Genomic DNA, 13362 nt, shown 5'->3' on the forward strand with positions numbered 1-13362 from the left:
GAGAGAAAGAGAGAAGTACAGAGAGAGAGAGAAGGAAATATAGATGGACGGAGAGTACGGAGAAACTTCCATGGAAATCCCATAGTCTGATCAGTGATCTCCTTCAGAATTACAATCACATCAGTCAAACATGATTTCCCTTTAACAAAGCTGTACTGGCGTCCACTGCTCAGTTCACATTGCTGAAGACTCCATCCACCCTATCCTGAATGACAGATTCTAAAAACTCCCCCACAACTGGCGATACACTGAGAGGTCGGTGGTTACCTGGTCGTCCTTTCCCCCGCCCCTCTTAAACCTTTCAGGATCGGAAAGAATGTGTATAGTCCCCGACAACTCATTACATAAAGCATGAATTGGAAGGGGAGCAGTACAGATTAACCATCGTGTTACTGGGAGTCCATGGTTTAAATTACGAAGGAGAGTTACATAGTTTGGCTTCCCTGAACTGGAGTTTATTAAGGGAGGGTATGATAGGGATTTTGAGCATTTGGGGAAAAAGTAAAAGGGCAAATAGAGAGAAAATACTCTCCTGATAAGGGGCAACGTCCAAAACCAGCAGACATGTCTTTAAAATGAATAAACCCAATGGGGAATTCAGGAGAAACTTATTAAACCAGAGAGTGGTTAGAATGTGGAATTCGCTCCCCAGGGAGAGGTTGAGGCGGACGCACAGACACATATTTCCCTATTTCTCTTTTATTTAATTCTATGTATTATTGCCTGAGCTGCCATTATTCTCTATCAGTCCTCTCAATGTCCCTTTAAGTGTTGGATAATAATGGAGAACTCTAAGTTCATGGCTGTATTTCATGTTTATTCAGAGCTTCTGTTCACAAACAGTACATGGTCGTTGTCTAAAGAGGAAATTTATCCCCATTCTACAAGAAGAGAGAATTTACACATAGGATACTGGGGACAATTCGACAGAATATTTCCAGTCACAAAGTTGGACACTCATTTCACTCGCTTCCGATTTTATTCAACATTCGGGTTGTTCGCCAAAACCTGACATTGCCACAGCCACTACATTGCAGTAAAAAAGAGGCATATTTTGCACACATGGAATCTTCTGCGGAATTACATGAAACATGAATAAATGAAACTCTAACTCCAACAAAAGTCTCTCAGAGTGAGCAATCGCTGAAGCTGATGGTGTTGAGAAGGGGTGAGTTCAGGGAGCCGTGGCTGACACTGCAGGAATATCTGGACCCCTTCTTCCAGTCAGTGGCTGGGACTCTCAGGTAACTGCTCAGGCTGTAGGTTTGATCGCTGTCCGGGGACACGACGCTTGTCCTCACTCCGCTGTCTGTCTCTTTGCCATCCACACTCCAGAGGACCCGCACGAAGCCCGGCTTAAAGCCACTCACCAGGCAGGACAGAGTGGCCGAGCCCGAGTCTATCTCTTCCGAGGAAGGAGGGAGAAGAAGGACGGATGGGCTCCGATCCTCAGTACCTGTGTGTGTGAGAGAGTACAGAAAATATATCAATATAAAGAACACTCTGACCTGTGTGTTTGTGAGAGAGAGAGGGGAGAATGCCCCTTAACGTATAGAAACCACTGACGTGTGTGTGAGAGAGGGAGAAACTCATTACTATATAGGAGGCTTTGACCTGTCTGTGTCTTTGAAAGAAAATTCATTTAAACACATAACACTCTTATCTATGTGCGCACGTGTCTGTGTGTGTGAGAGAGAGAGAGAGAGACATGGAGAGATTCATTACTATTTAGGAGGCTTTGACTTGTTTGTTTTTGAAAGAAAATTCATTCAAACACATAACAGTCGTATCTATGTGTGCATATGTGTGTGTGTGAGAGAGAGAAAAATAAATAAATCATTAATATATAGAACACTCTGACCTGTGTGTTTGTGTGTGTGTGTGAGAGAGAGAGAGAGACGGAGAGGGGAGAGAGTGAGAGAGAGAGAGAAAGAGAGAAAGAGAAAGAGAGTTCTGTAATATGTAGAACACTGTTGAACTGTGCGTATGCGAGAGAGGGAGGAGAGAAAATACATTCATATATAGAACACTCTGATCCCGGTGTGTGTGTGTGTGTGTGTGTGTGTGTGAGAGAGAGAGAGAGAGAGAGAGAGACGGAGGGGTGTGAGAGAGAAAGAGAGGGTTCTGCAATATATAGAACACTGTGAACTGTGCGTATGTGAGAGAGGGAGGAGAGAAAATGTATTCATATATAGAACACTCTGATCCCTGTGTGTGTGTGTGTGTGTGTGTGTGTACATTTCTGTGTGAGAGGGAAATAGTTCATTAATATAAGGCAAACTCTGACCTGTGCATGTGTGAGTGAGAAAAAATCTCATTAATACATAGATCTCGCTGATCTGAAATCGGACTGGACGCCAAAAGTCAATCACGAATCATTTTAACTTTAATTTAAATTATTGGCTAATTCACGTGTTCCAACAACTTCTTATTTCCATAATTCCCTGCCCAATCTTTAAATCCCTTTGCTGACATTGTAACAGTGACTAGGTAAAAAATAGTTAGTTGCTTATTCATCTTTTGGGCGCCTTGGGGGGCGGTGAAGGCTCAGGAAGAAACTCAAAGAATCAGAGGCTGACCCAGCAAAATAAGAGGTCATGCGGCTCCTCACGCCTCTGCTAGCTCTTGTAAGAGCTTTCCAAGTAGTCCCACTCATCGCCTCTGCTTGCAAAGCCCTGCAATTTTTCCCTTTCAAGTATTTATCGACTTACACTTTTGAAAGTATCTATAGAATCTACATCCACCTGCCTTTCTGGCAGCCTGTTCTTTCATAATTTAATTTATAATTTGACCCTGATTCTCTCGTTATTTTCTCCCGAGGCAGTTCAATTCCAAGTCTGACTCAGTTAACAATTCTGGATATAAGTTGATCTGATCAAAATTTACGAAATGGGGATTTGACATCCGCTGGAGAATGATGTCGCCTCTAAATTAATAATAATTGAAACAATGTGAGTTAGAGAGAGAGGGGGAATCACTTACTCCGAACATTCAAGGTGGTCCCACCTCCGAAGATCCACACAGAGCGGCAGTGCAATCGGACGGGTCACCTAAAACTCAGGCTGCGGGGAAAAGTACAGGATGAAATATTAATAACCTCTCTTTTATCACATTCCCTGTCACATTCTGCCTTTCACATGGGCTAGAACACATAGAACAAGAGAGATATTTCAAAAATAGCGTGAAACCCTGATAATAGTCATCGTTACTGACCAGGGTAATATTGAGAACCGCTATTGAGAAAATGCAAATTAACCCTTGGAATCTCAGTTAAATTTCTCAAGAACTTACACAAGGAACACTTTGGAAGTTGATGACATATTCTCGGCCAGGAACACTCCAGCTGCTGTTGTAATTCTGAGCGGTTTTCTACATACAGTTTTTGTATGGCTCTGTCTCACTGTGCAAGCCTGCTGAGCTATCCCAGACCTGACAGTAATAGACGGCGGAGTCACCGGACTCCAGGCTTCCAATAGTCAAAATGAAATTGTTCCTGGAGGTGTCTCTCGAAGGTTGAAAACGGTCAGTGAATCCGGTGCCTCGAGAGACGCTCCCATCTGTGCTCTGATATAGCACCCAGACGGGAGCTTCACCGGGTCGCTGCCGGTACCAGCGCACATAAAAGCTCCCCACATTCCCGTTCTGCATCCCGCACTGTAATCGGGCGGTCTGACCAGCGGAGACTGGGTCGGAAATTGGGGACTGATTGAGGACGGGAACCGCCAGGACACCTTCAATTAAAAAGAGACAAAAGAAAACATTCAATAACCTGGAGCAAATGTATCGTTAATACATCAATAAACATGGGTCTTAAACCGGACCGTTCTCGGCACTTAGCGGATTCTCTGTAATCAAAACCCGCTCCTCCAATATCTGACCTGTTAGATGGAGCAGCAGAGCCCACAAGAGATGCAGCACTGGAGCCATTTCCTCTGGATAAGCGCCTGCCCAAATTTCCCACTGTACCGGTTGTTGTCAACTCCGAGAGCGGCTCCGGTTCCAGTGCCAGTTATACCGGACACTCCAGCTCCATTTATTAAGCGGAATGCAAATGAGTGGGAGCGGCCAGGGAAACGGTGCAGGCAAATTTACATTTCGAGTTTTTTTTTTTGGCTGGTAAAATTATTGTTAAAATGTTTAATCTGCAATTGGAATTTCTGGTTTGGGAAGATTCCAATATTTCTAAGATCTTTGTGTAATATATATGTGTGTGTGTGTGTGTGTGTGTGCGCGTATAAATATATACGTATATATATGTGTGTGTATATATATATATATATTTCTGCCGCCCCTGAAGATTATCTCACTTCAATGTTACATCATTATTTAACAAATATGCATTTGCTTTCAAATTTATATCTCCCGCCAACCCATCCATCAAGAATTTAATGCATTTCCCTTTGGCCCCCAATTACTTGATACAAATTAGATTGAATTTCACTTTTAGAAAGACGAATCAAAACTCAGCGTGGAGACATTAAGGTATACACCAGGGAGATTTGGAGACATGATAGAGCCTTATTGAAACATATAATATTCTAAGGATGGTGGGATTTGACAGGGCAGGTGCTGTGAGAATGCTTCCCTTTGTGGGGTCACAATTTCAAATTAAGGGGTACACAATTTAGAAATTAGATGGGGTTTCAACTGCCAGCAGTGGAGCCTGGGTCATTGGCTATGTTCAAAGCTGAGTTAGATATATGCTTGATTTACAAGGGAGTCAAGGGTAATGGGGGCAGGCAGGTAAGTAGAGTTGAAACAACAACCAGATCAAACATGATCTTATTGCCTGGTGGAGTGGGCTTGAGGGGCTGAATAGCCAGCTCCTGCATGCGTTCTTATGTCCCAGAAACTTCTGACCCTGCCGTCTTTTAAGTCACACAGGGTTTGCATGGAGAACTACATACATTAATATGAAGCAATGGAAAGGCAAAATGTCATTTAAAAATATTGTGCCAACTTTTAACGACCGTGTTGTGCTTTAGAATGAGCGACTCGGGCTATGCTGTATCAAATTCCCTCTGATCAGGATCAGGATCTATAATGTCATTTTCCCCATCCCTATGCAGATTTATTCAAGCACTCTGGGAGTTTCAGCTACTTAATTAAGAATCTGGTTTTCAGAAGATTGAATTAGCTGTTTTTCATGGAGCGTTATAAAGACGCCTTCCTCAGTACTGTTTTACTCCACATTGAGAGCTGGTGAATGAGAGAGTTATAAGCGTTCATTTCTATCCAAGTGGAGATTGTTTCCCTGGTTTTTCCCTTTAATTTAGCATTTAAGTAACATTACTCCATAAGTTAGAAGTTAAGTTTTATTCCGGCCTTAAAACAGGGGTACGCAAGCTTCCTGGGAGAGCTGCAGCTATTTAATTAAGTAGCAAGATTAAGCTGGATTTCAGATAACCGAATTAGTTGCTTTCCAGGGTGTGAGGACTTCCTCAGTGCTGCCCTGTTGCACTGAGTGCTGCCTTGTGAGCACCGTGTGTAAAGTGAGAGTTCGTTGAGAGAGGGAATTCAGTGAAGAGGGTCAGGAGATGATCCTTTCTTTTTCTACCTTTTTTGAGCCTCCAGTAGCCGGCTCTTACTGTGGTTCAGGGAGAAAAAAAGCTGACCAACGAGTTACTGGTAAAGTATTCTGTTCTACTTATTCTAACTGTAATAAATAGGTTTTGTTAAAGTTATGGTTTGGCAGGTCAGGTGTTCCGAGAGGAATGTCCGTCCTGTCATGTGGGAAGTCAGGAACGCACCATGTGTCCTTGACAAACACATCTGCAGGAAGTTTCACCAGCTGCAGAGGCTTGGGCGCTGTGTTTCGGAAGGCCAGTGCTGACTGGAGCCACTGTTGTGCAGAGAAGTGCGTGGGTAGCAGGTTTAGTGGGTTTTTCAGGCCGCAGGTTCGGAGTGAACAGGCAGGGAGGGAATGGGTGACTGTCAGGCAGTCTAAGAGAGTCTAAGAGAGCCAGCAGGCAGTTCAGGAGTTCCCTGAACCTACCTTGCTTCGTAAACTTTTTTTAAAAAATGGATGCTGTGAGGGAAATGGTTTGTCAGAGGAATCCGATGAGAACCAAATCTATGGCAGCACAGGTGGCTGATCTGCACCGGAGGGGAGGAAGTAGAGTGGAAGAGCAATGCTTACAGAGGATTCTACAGCCAGGGGATCAGACAAGCCTTTCTGCAGCAGTTAACGTTACTGCAGGGAGGCGTGATGCCTCCCTGGTGCCGGGATCAAGGATGTCACGAGCAGCGGTAGGGCATCCCCTTCTGGGGGAAGGTGAACAGCCAGGGATCGTCATCCACATTGGTACCAATGATATAGGAAGGAAGAGTCAAGAGGTCCTGAAAGCAGATTTTAGTGATTTAGGAAGGACATTATAAACAGGACCTCAAGAGCAGTAATCTTAGGATTGCTCCCAGTGCCATGTGGTCATGAGCTCGGGGATAGGAGGACTGATCGATTGAATGCGTGGCTGTAGAATTGGTGTAGGAGACAGTGAAACAGACTCCTGAGGCGTTGGGACTGGTTCTGGGGCAGGTAGGACCTGTATAAACTGGACGGATTACAGCTTGACACGATCGGCAATAATATCCTGGCAGGGAGATTTGCTCGTGCTGTTGGGAAGATTTGAAACTAGCTTGTCAGGGAGATGGGAACCTGAGGGGTAAGTCAAGTTGGAAGGACATCAAGCCCGTAATGGGAAGTTGGAAATTGGCAAGTGAAATTAGAAGGCAGGTGAACGAAGGGAAGCATCAATTAAGCTTAGAATGTGGAAAAATGTCAAAGACACAAACTTAATGGCTGTCTACCTGAATACACCAAACATTCCCAAGAAGGTAGATAGTTTAAAGACTCAAATAGAGGTAAATTGGTATGATCTGATTGTCAATGCATGGCTGCAGTGTGAGTAAAATCTGGGGCCGAATTTAATATTTTCAAGTTCACAAAGCTAATTGGAAAGTTTGTTGCGAGGAAGAGGCAAAGCGGCTTCATGATGATTTGGTTAGACTTGGTGAGTGGGCAAGGACACAGCAGGTGGAATAGCATTTGGAAAAATGTCAAGTCATCTAATTTGCTTGGAGGAACAGATGTGCTTAGTATTTCTTAAATGGTAAGAGATTTGAGAGTGTAGATGTACAAAGGGCCCTGGGTCTCCCATCTAATATGTCCCTGAAGGCTCACATGTAGGAGCAGCAGGCAATTAGGAAGGCTAATGTAATTTTAGCCTTTATCGCAAGAGGATTTGAGTACAGGGGTAGTGAAGTCTTGCTTCAATTATATAGAAGCTTGGTTATATCTCACCTGGAGTAGTGTGTGCAGTGTTGGTCCTCTTACCTTGGGAAAGATGTTACTGCCATAAAAATAGTGCAAACAATGTTCACTAGGCTTGTTCCCGTGATAACGGGACGATTCTCTGAGGAGATATTGGTGAAAACTGGATTGTGTTCTCTGGAGTTTTGAATAATGAGAGGTGATCTCAGTGCATCATACAAAATAGTTAAAGGGGTAGACAGGGCAGATGGAGGAAAGATGTTTCCCCTGTTTGGAGAATCTAGAACCAAGGGACACAGTTTTAACATAACGGGGAAGCCACCTTGGACCAAATTAGGATATTTAAGTTTTCCTTTTCACTCCCGGGATTGTGGAACTTTAGAATTCCCAACCCAGGGGGCTGTGGAAGGTCAGTCATTGAATATGTTTCAAATAGAGATTGACAGTTTTCTAAATACCAATGAAACAAAGAGATGTGGTGATAGTGCGGGAAAAAGGCATTGAAGTGGATCATCTGCAATGACAGAATTGAATGGTGGAGCAGGCTTGATGGGCTGAATCCATAGAACCATGGCAAAGTTACAGCACAGAAGGCCATTCTCCCCATCTTGTGCATGCCAGCCCGAGGACACCCAGGTGCCCTTACTAATCCCACCTTCCAGCACCCGGCCCTTAGCCCTGCAGCTAACAGCACTTTAGATGTAGATCCAGTTACTTATTAAAAGAGTTTAAAGTTCCTGCCTCTCCCACCAACCTGGGCAGTGAGTTCCAGACACCCACTGCACTCTGTGTAAAAAGGTTCTTCCTCATGTCCCCCTACACCTTCTGCTAAATGCAGGAGGGATTTTTTAAAAAGTGTTTGATGAATCCAATTTTGGCTCAATGATGATTGGGAAAAATTAATGTCATTTCAAGATGAAATGTGTGTTTTAGGGAGGCAGAACAATTTAAAATGTGAAGCAGGATTTCCGAGAGGAACACAGTGTTATCGCAATGATTCAGGGTGAGGTGTATCAGTGAATCCACATCTCTGCATTCGACAGCTCACGTTTCTGTGGCACAACAAATTTATTATTAACCTGGTCAGTGCTGACGCTGACACTTCCTGACAGTCGAAGCATTCAGGACAGAACATTGGCTCTAATGCGCACTGAACCTCAGGATCCACAAGGAGATTTTCCAAAAGCAGAAGGCATCATTGAGGTACTAATGAAATACATTGCATTTCTCTGCACTATAGTCCCGCAGTGTATCATTACACAGAAGCAACTACTTAGCAAAATGATAGGTGAAAGGAAGAGCAGCAAGATGGATACAAGATTGGCTCAGATAAAAGCAGAGAATAGTAAAGAGTTCTTTCTTATATCAATGGAAATAAACAGTGGGCTTCCCCCGGGGACAGTATTTTATGCATAATAATGACCTGGAATTTGTCGCATAGGCATAATTGTAATGTTTTCAAAAGATACACTTGCGAGTGCAGTACATGTGAGACAGTAAGCAATGGATTTCAAAAGGGCAGAGGCTGACACATAGCAGATCACTTTTAAAACAGATGAATTAAGTGATACATTTTATTATGAAGCGTTGGAAAGGCAATGAAAATAAATGCTGCAGCTTTAAAAGAAGATGCAGGAATACACACAAACGACAATCTGGCAGGAGAAATTCCTCCCCATTTCTAACAGACACCGTGTGTGGCAGCTTTGAATGTGGCCGGATAAATTAAGACGATTTTTTCAAAAACAAAAAAGATCCCTTGTCTTTAAATAGCAGCGGAATTGAATACATAAAAATACACGGAAGCTACGTGAAACCTTTGTAAAACACTGGCTAGGCCACAAATGCAGCATTGTGTACAAATATGTCCCCACACTCTGGGGACTAGTCAAGGCCTTGGAGATGGGTTAGATGTGTTTTGCCTGCTTGACTCCATGAATGAGGAACGTCAGTAGTGTGGAAAGACTTGAAAAATTGTATTTTTCTCCTGAAAGCACAGAAGATTAAGAGGAGATTTGATAGAGCCTTTCACCTGCTGCAGACTCTGTGACTGTGAACAGTCACCTACTTTAGAGGGACTGACTGTGAACAGTCACCTAATTTAGAGGAAGTGATTGTAAACAGAGGTGCCTATGATAAAGTGGCTAACTGTGAATTGAGACACCTGCGATAGAGGGACTGACTGTGAACAGAGACACCTACTGTGGGGGGAGTGAGGATGAACAAGGAGACAAATGATATGGAAATAAAACAGGAAAGTGGAGTCGAAGAAGTAAGGACAAGTCTACTGAGCACTGAGATCTCCAGTGGGGCCCAGAGTATCACATGTGTTAAAGGGGTCACTCCCTCAACCCACCATCAATTGTGTGCGTTATCTTCAGAGAAAATGTTTCTTCCCATAACGAAGAGCATAATTAGAGGTCATCAATATAAGACAGTAACTAATAAATGCAATAGAAAATTCAGGAGAATCTTCTTTACCCAGAAAGTGGTGAGAATGTGAATGTCACTACCAGAGGGAGTGGCTGGGGTGAATAGAAGAAGAGTTTTCTAGGAAATTAGACAACCATTTGAGGGAAAAGGGTGGTTGTTAAATTTAGTTTTAAACAAGAAAAAAAAATGGAGGAGGCTTGAGTGGAGAATGAGCACTGGCTTGGACTTGTCAGGCAGAATGGTCTGTTTGTCTGTTATACACCCTTTCTCATCCTGTGTAACAATTAATCATCTAATGGAGAGAAGTGAAAAGCAGATTTTTTTAAAGTTTAGGGGCCAGTCAATGTTGGCAATCAGAGGCTTTTTTGAGTGCCCATGTGCACAAATCACAGGCAGTTAACATTCAGTTCAGCAAGATTTTGGCAAATACTGTGTCAGTCTTTATTTGCAAGGGCATTGGAATGTAAAAGTAAGGAAGTATTACTGCAATTGTACAGGGCTGTGTTCAGATCATACCTGGGCACTTTCAAGGTGAAAGGTGTGTCATGTGGAGTACGAAAAGGAACTTTGAGAGGGCTTCAACTATTTACAATCTCTATTAATAACTTAGATGAAGAGACCGAGAGTAATATATCTAAGTTTGATGACAATGTAAAGCTCTGTTGGAATGCAAACTGTGAGGAGGACACAAAGAGGCTGCAAAGAGAGGTCATCAGTTTAAGTAAGTAGTCAACAAGGTGGCTGAAGGGGCATAATATGGGGAAGTGTGACGTTATTCACATTGGTTGCAAATATAGACAAAAAGGCACATTTCTTTGTTTCTCCTCGTCCAAGGGACTGAGATTGATCTATTTTTGGACTCTATGGGAATCAAGGGATCTGGGGATAGTGCGGGAAAGTGGAGCTGAGGTAAGAGATCAGAAGAGAACTTACTGAATGGTAGACTAGGCTGTAAAGGCTGAAAGGCCTCCTCCTGTTCCTGTTCCTTCTGTGGAGGCAGAGCCTAACACGTCAAATGGTTTTGGAAAATCTGGATGTCGGGCAGGGGTGGAGTTCAGACAGGGCAAAACATTTTACTCATGTTTGGATCACGCTGCTAGTTTAATTTATGTTTGAGTTGTGCTGGGGTTGCAGTGGGCTGTTTGGCTGGTGTGTGCTACAAGTTATTAGAGTTATGTTAATGGAGGGCCAATCACTCATGCTGCATCTTGCAACCCTCTTTTCTAGAGATCAGACCCCAGCAGCAAATGGGGTCCCTCTTCCTTGGACAGGATTTCCACACTCAGTATGTGGCTTTTGACAGGATGTTGTAAGGTGATCAGTTGTTCTGAGGGTGGATGTGGCATTATCTACGCAGCCTGCAGGTGATGACAGCCCAAGCCATTCAGCCCATTGATCTGTGTTATCCCTCTGAAATAGCTCCCTGCCCACCCTTAGTCTACACTCCCCTCAGCTCTTAAACTGTTATTTTTGAAATACTGTTCAATTTCCTTTTAAGATCTATTCGCAATTCTGTTCCAAGAGGGCAAGTCCCTGACCAATAACCCATTGCCTAAAAGATATTATCCTCTCCTCTGCCTCGATTATTTTTGGTAATGATTTTAACTCAATAGTGGCCAATGTAACCGTCTCTGAAGAGAGCTCAGGTGGAGGGCGGCGGTGATAATAAAAAGCTCTGACTGAAAGTAAGCAGTAATGAGGAGATAAAGAGTCTGCAAAGGGAGCTAAACTGCTCAGTTGATTGGGTAAGAAAGTGGCAGATTGAGTGTAATGTTATGAAATGTGATGTTTTGCTTGGTGGTGGGAAGAATAGATACGCAGGGTCTTTGTAAAAGTTGAGGGACTTGGAAATACTGCTACTCAGAATGATTGGGTGCCCTTGTAAACTTAACGCAGGAAATGAACAATCAGGGACAGCAAGCACATTAGGGAGGTAAATAGTTTGTTCAGGCTCATTGCGAGGAGGGTTGGAGTAGTTTAAGAGTAAGGGGAATCTTAGTGTAATTGTAGAATGTGTTACTGAGACAGTACCTGGACCTTATCTGGAATAATGTGTGCAGTTTTGCTCTACTTACCTAAGGAAGGATGCACTTGCCTGAGAGGGAGTGCAATGTGTGTTCACTGGATTGATTCCTTGGATGTGAGGATTGTCATATGATAAGAGATTGAATAGAATGGTTCTATATCCTCAGGAGTTTAGAAGAAATATTGGTGATCTCATTGAAATGTGTAAAATTCTTGGAGAGTTTGACTGGGCAGATGTTGAGAGGCTGTTCCAGCCCCATTATCCCCAGCCCCCCAAACCCGCCTCCCTGCCTTGGCTGGTGTGTTCAGGACTCAGGATCACAGTCTCAGGATTATGAGTCAGCTACTTAGGGCTGGGTTATGGAGAAAATTCTTCACTCAGTGTTGTGAAGCTTTGGAATTCTCCATCCCTGGGAGCTGTGGGTGCTCAGTCACTGAGTATATCCAATGCAGAGATACGAGAATATAGAGTTGAGTGACTGCGTATATTCAAGGCTGACATCAATAGATTAATGCATACTAAGGAAATTAAGGGATGTGGAGATAAGGCAGGGAGATGGCGTTGAACTAGACGATCACCCATAATCTTATTGAATGGTGGAGCAGGCGCAAAGGGCCAAAAAGCCTCCTCCTGCTCTAGTTCCTGATGTTCTATTGTGTGAAGGTCGGTGTGGGGTGTACAATAAGTTTTGGTTGATTTAAAGACTGCTTTAGGCCTTCATACATTTATCAGTCCAGTTGAAACCACGACAATGATGATTCACATTTTCCAACAACCAGGCCCCAGTCTGTAGCTGAAAGCGGCACTGAAAGCAGCTCAGCCCCTCTCTATCCACTCACACACAACGTGGCTGGTGCTTCAAAAGTCTTATTTTAGCTCCCAATACCGAATGGTTGCTGTTTTTGGCCTGTTTGTGAAGTAGTGCAGGTGTTGTGGTCATTCGCCTCAGGGCAAAGGGAGAGAGCGACACAGGAGGAGGAACTGAAACCTTTCTGTTCACTGGGCGATTAGCAGCCAAGGGTGACAGCATCTGTCCCCAGCTTCCACTCTCTGAAATTTCACAGAAGCGGCTGTGGTTTCACACAGGAAAAGGACAGAAATCTCAGAGGCACATTTGAACCCGATATTCTTGGACACCTTGCACTTTACAGAAACTGACAACCCAATGTGGGCCGGGCCGCACAAAAACAACCAGCAGAACTCCTATTATTTATCCCCTGGACTGCCTCACTCTTCACTTCTCGACTCTGTTTCCAAACAAACCTGCCTCAAAACCTAACTCGCACCAAGTATCATTCACCCATCAAACCACCCCAGCCTGTGGTCCCTGCTCTGCTTTGGCTCGCAGTTATGCCATGCCTTGATTTTAAACTGTTCATCTTTGCTTTGAAATCCCACTAGTCTCTCTTCCCTCCCTATCTCTGTAAAAGTTTTCCAGCCCCTACAGACCATGCTGTTCCTGTAACCTCCTCATGCCTCCATACATCTTCCAATCTCTGTGACCTGATCAAGCACTGCACACCTCTCCATCTCTGTAACTTCCTCCAGACCCTACATCATTCCCTCTCTGTGACATATTCAAACCAGTACAAACCTCCCTATCTCTGTAACTTTATCCAGCACCCACCCCCAC

The 13362-nt window shown here is 43.7% G+C and overlaps 1 protein-coding gene across 3 annotated transcripts; it reads right to left on the reverse strand.

Annotated features, from left to right (window-relative positions):
• Positions 1–799: 799 nt before the first annotated feature.
• On the reverse strand, positions 800–4003 carry LOC121274443 (immunoglobulin lambda-1 light chain-like). 3 transcript variants are annotated; one of them, XM_041181780.1, is made up of 4 exons: positions 3879–4003; positions 3409–3731; positions 2983–3019; positions 800–1456 (listed from the first exon to the last, which is right to left on the reverse strand). In XM_041181780.1, the coding sequence occupies exons 1-4, from the start codon at positions 3925–3927 to the stop codon at positions 1128–1130; spliced, it is 738 nt and encodes a 245-aa protein (XP_041037714.1). In that variant the 5' UTR covers positions 3928–4003; the 3' UTR covers positions 800–1127. The 3 variants fall into 3 exon arrangements, with proteins under 3 accessions (XP_041037714.1, XP_041037715.1, XP_041037713.1); XM_041181781.1 differs by having other exon boundaries at positions 2983–3015; positions 3405–3731; XM_041181779.1 differs by having other exon boundaries at positions 2983–3018; positions 3405–3731.
• Between the last annotated feature and the right edge of the window lie 9359 nt (positions 4004–13362).

This window comes from Carcharodon carcharias (assembly GCF_017639515.1).
Source record: "Carcharodon carcharias isolate sCarCar2 chromosome 36 unlocalized genomic scaffold, sCarCar2.pri SUPER_36_unloc_24, whole genome shotgun sequence".
NCBI lineage: Eukaryota > Metazoa > Chordata > Chondrichthyes > Lamniformes > Lamnidae > Carcharodon > Carcharodon carcharias.

Excerpts from the sequence above, each read along its gene's own strand:
- LOC121274443 (XM_041181779.1), bottom strand. The coding sequence starts at position 3,927 with ATGGCTCCAGTGCTGCATCTCTTGTGGGCTCTGCTGCTCCATCTAACA. Across the intron at positions 3,732-3,878 it reads TCTGCTGCTCCATCTAACAG|GTGTCCTGGCGGTTCCCGTC; the intron begins GTCAGATATTGG and ends TTTTAATTGAAG. Across the intron at positions 3,019-3,404 it reads GGATAGCTCAGCAGGCTTGC|GGATCTTCGGAGGTGGGACC; the intron begins ACAGTGAGACAG and ends GCCGCTCTGTGT.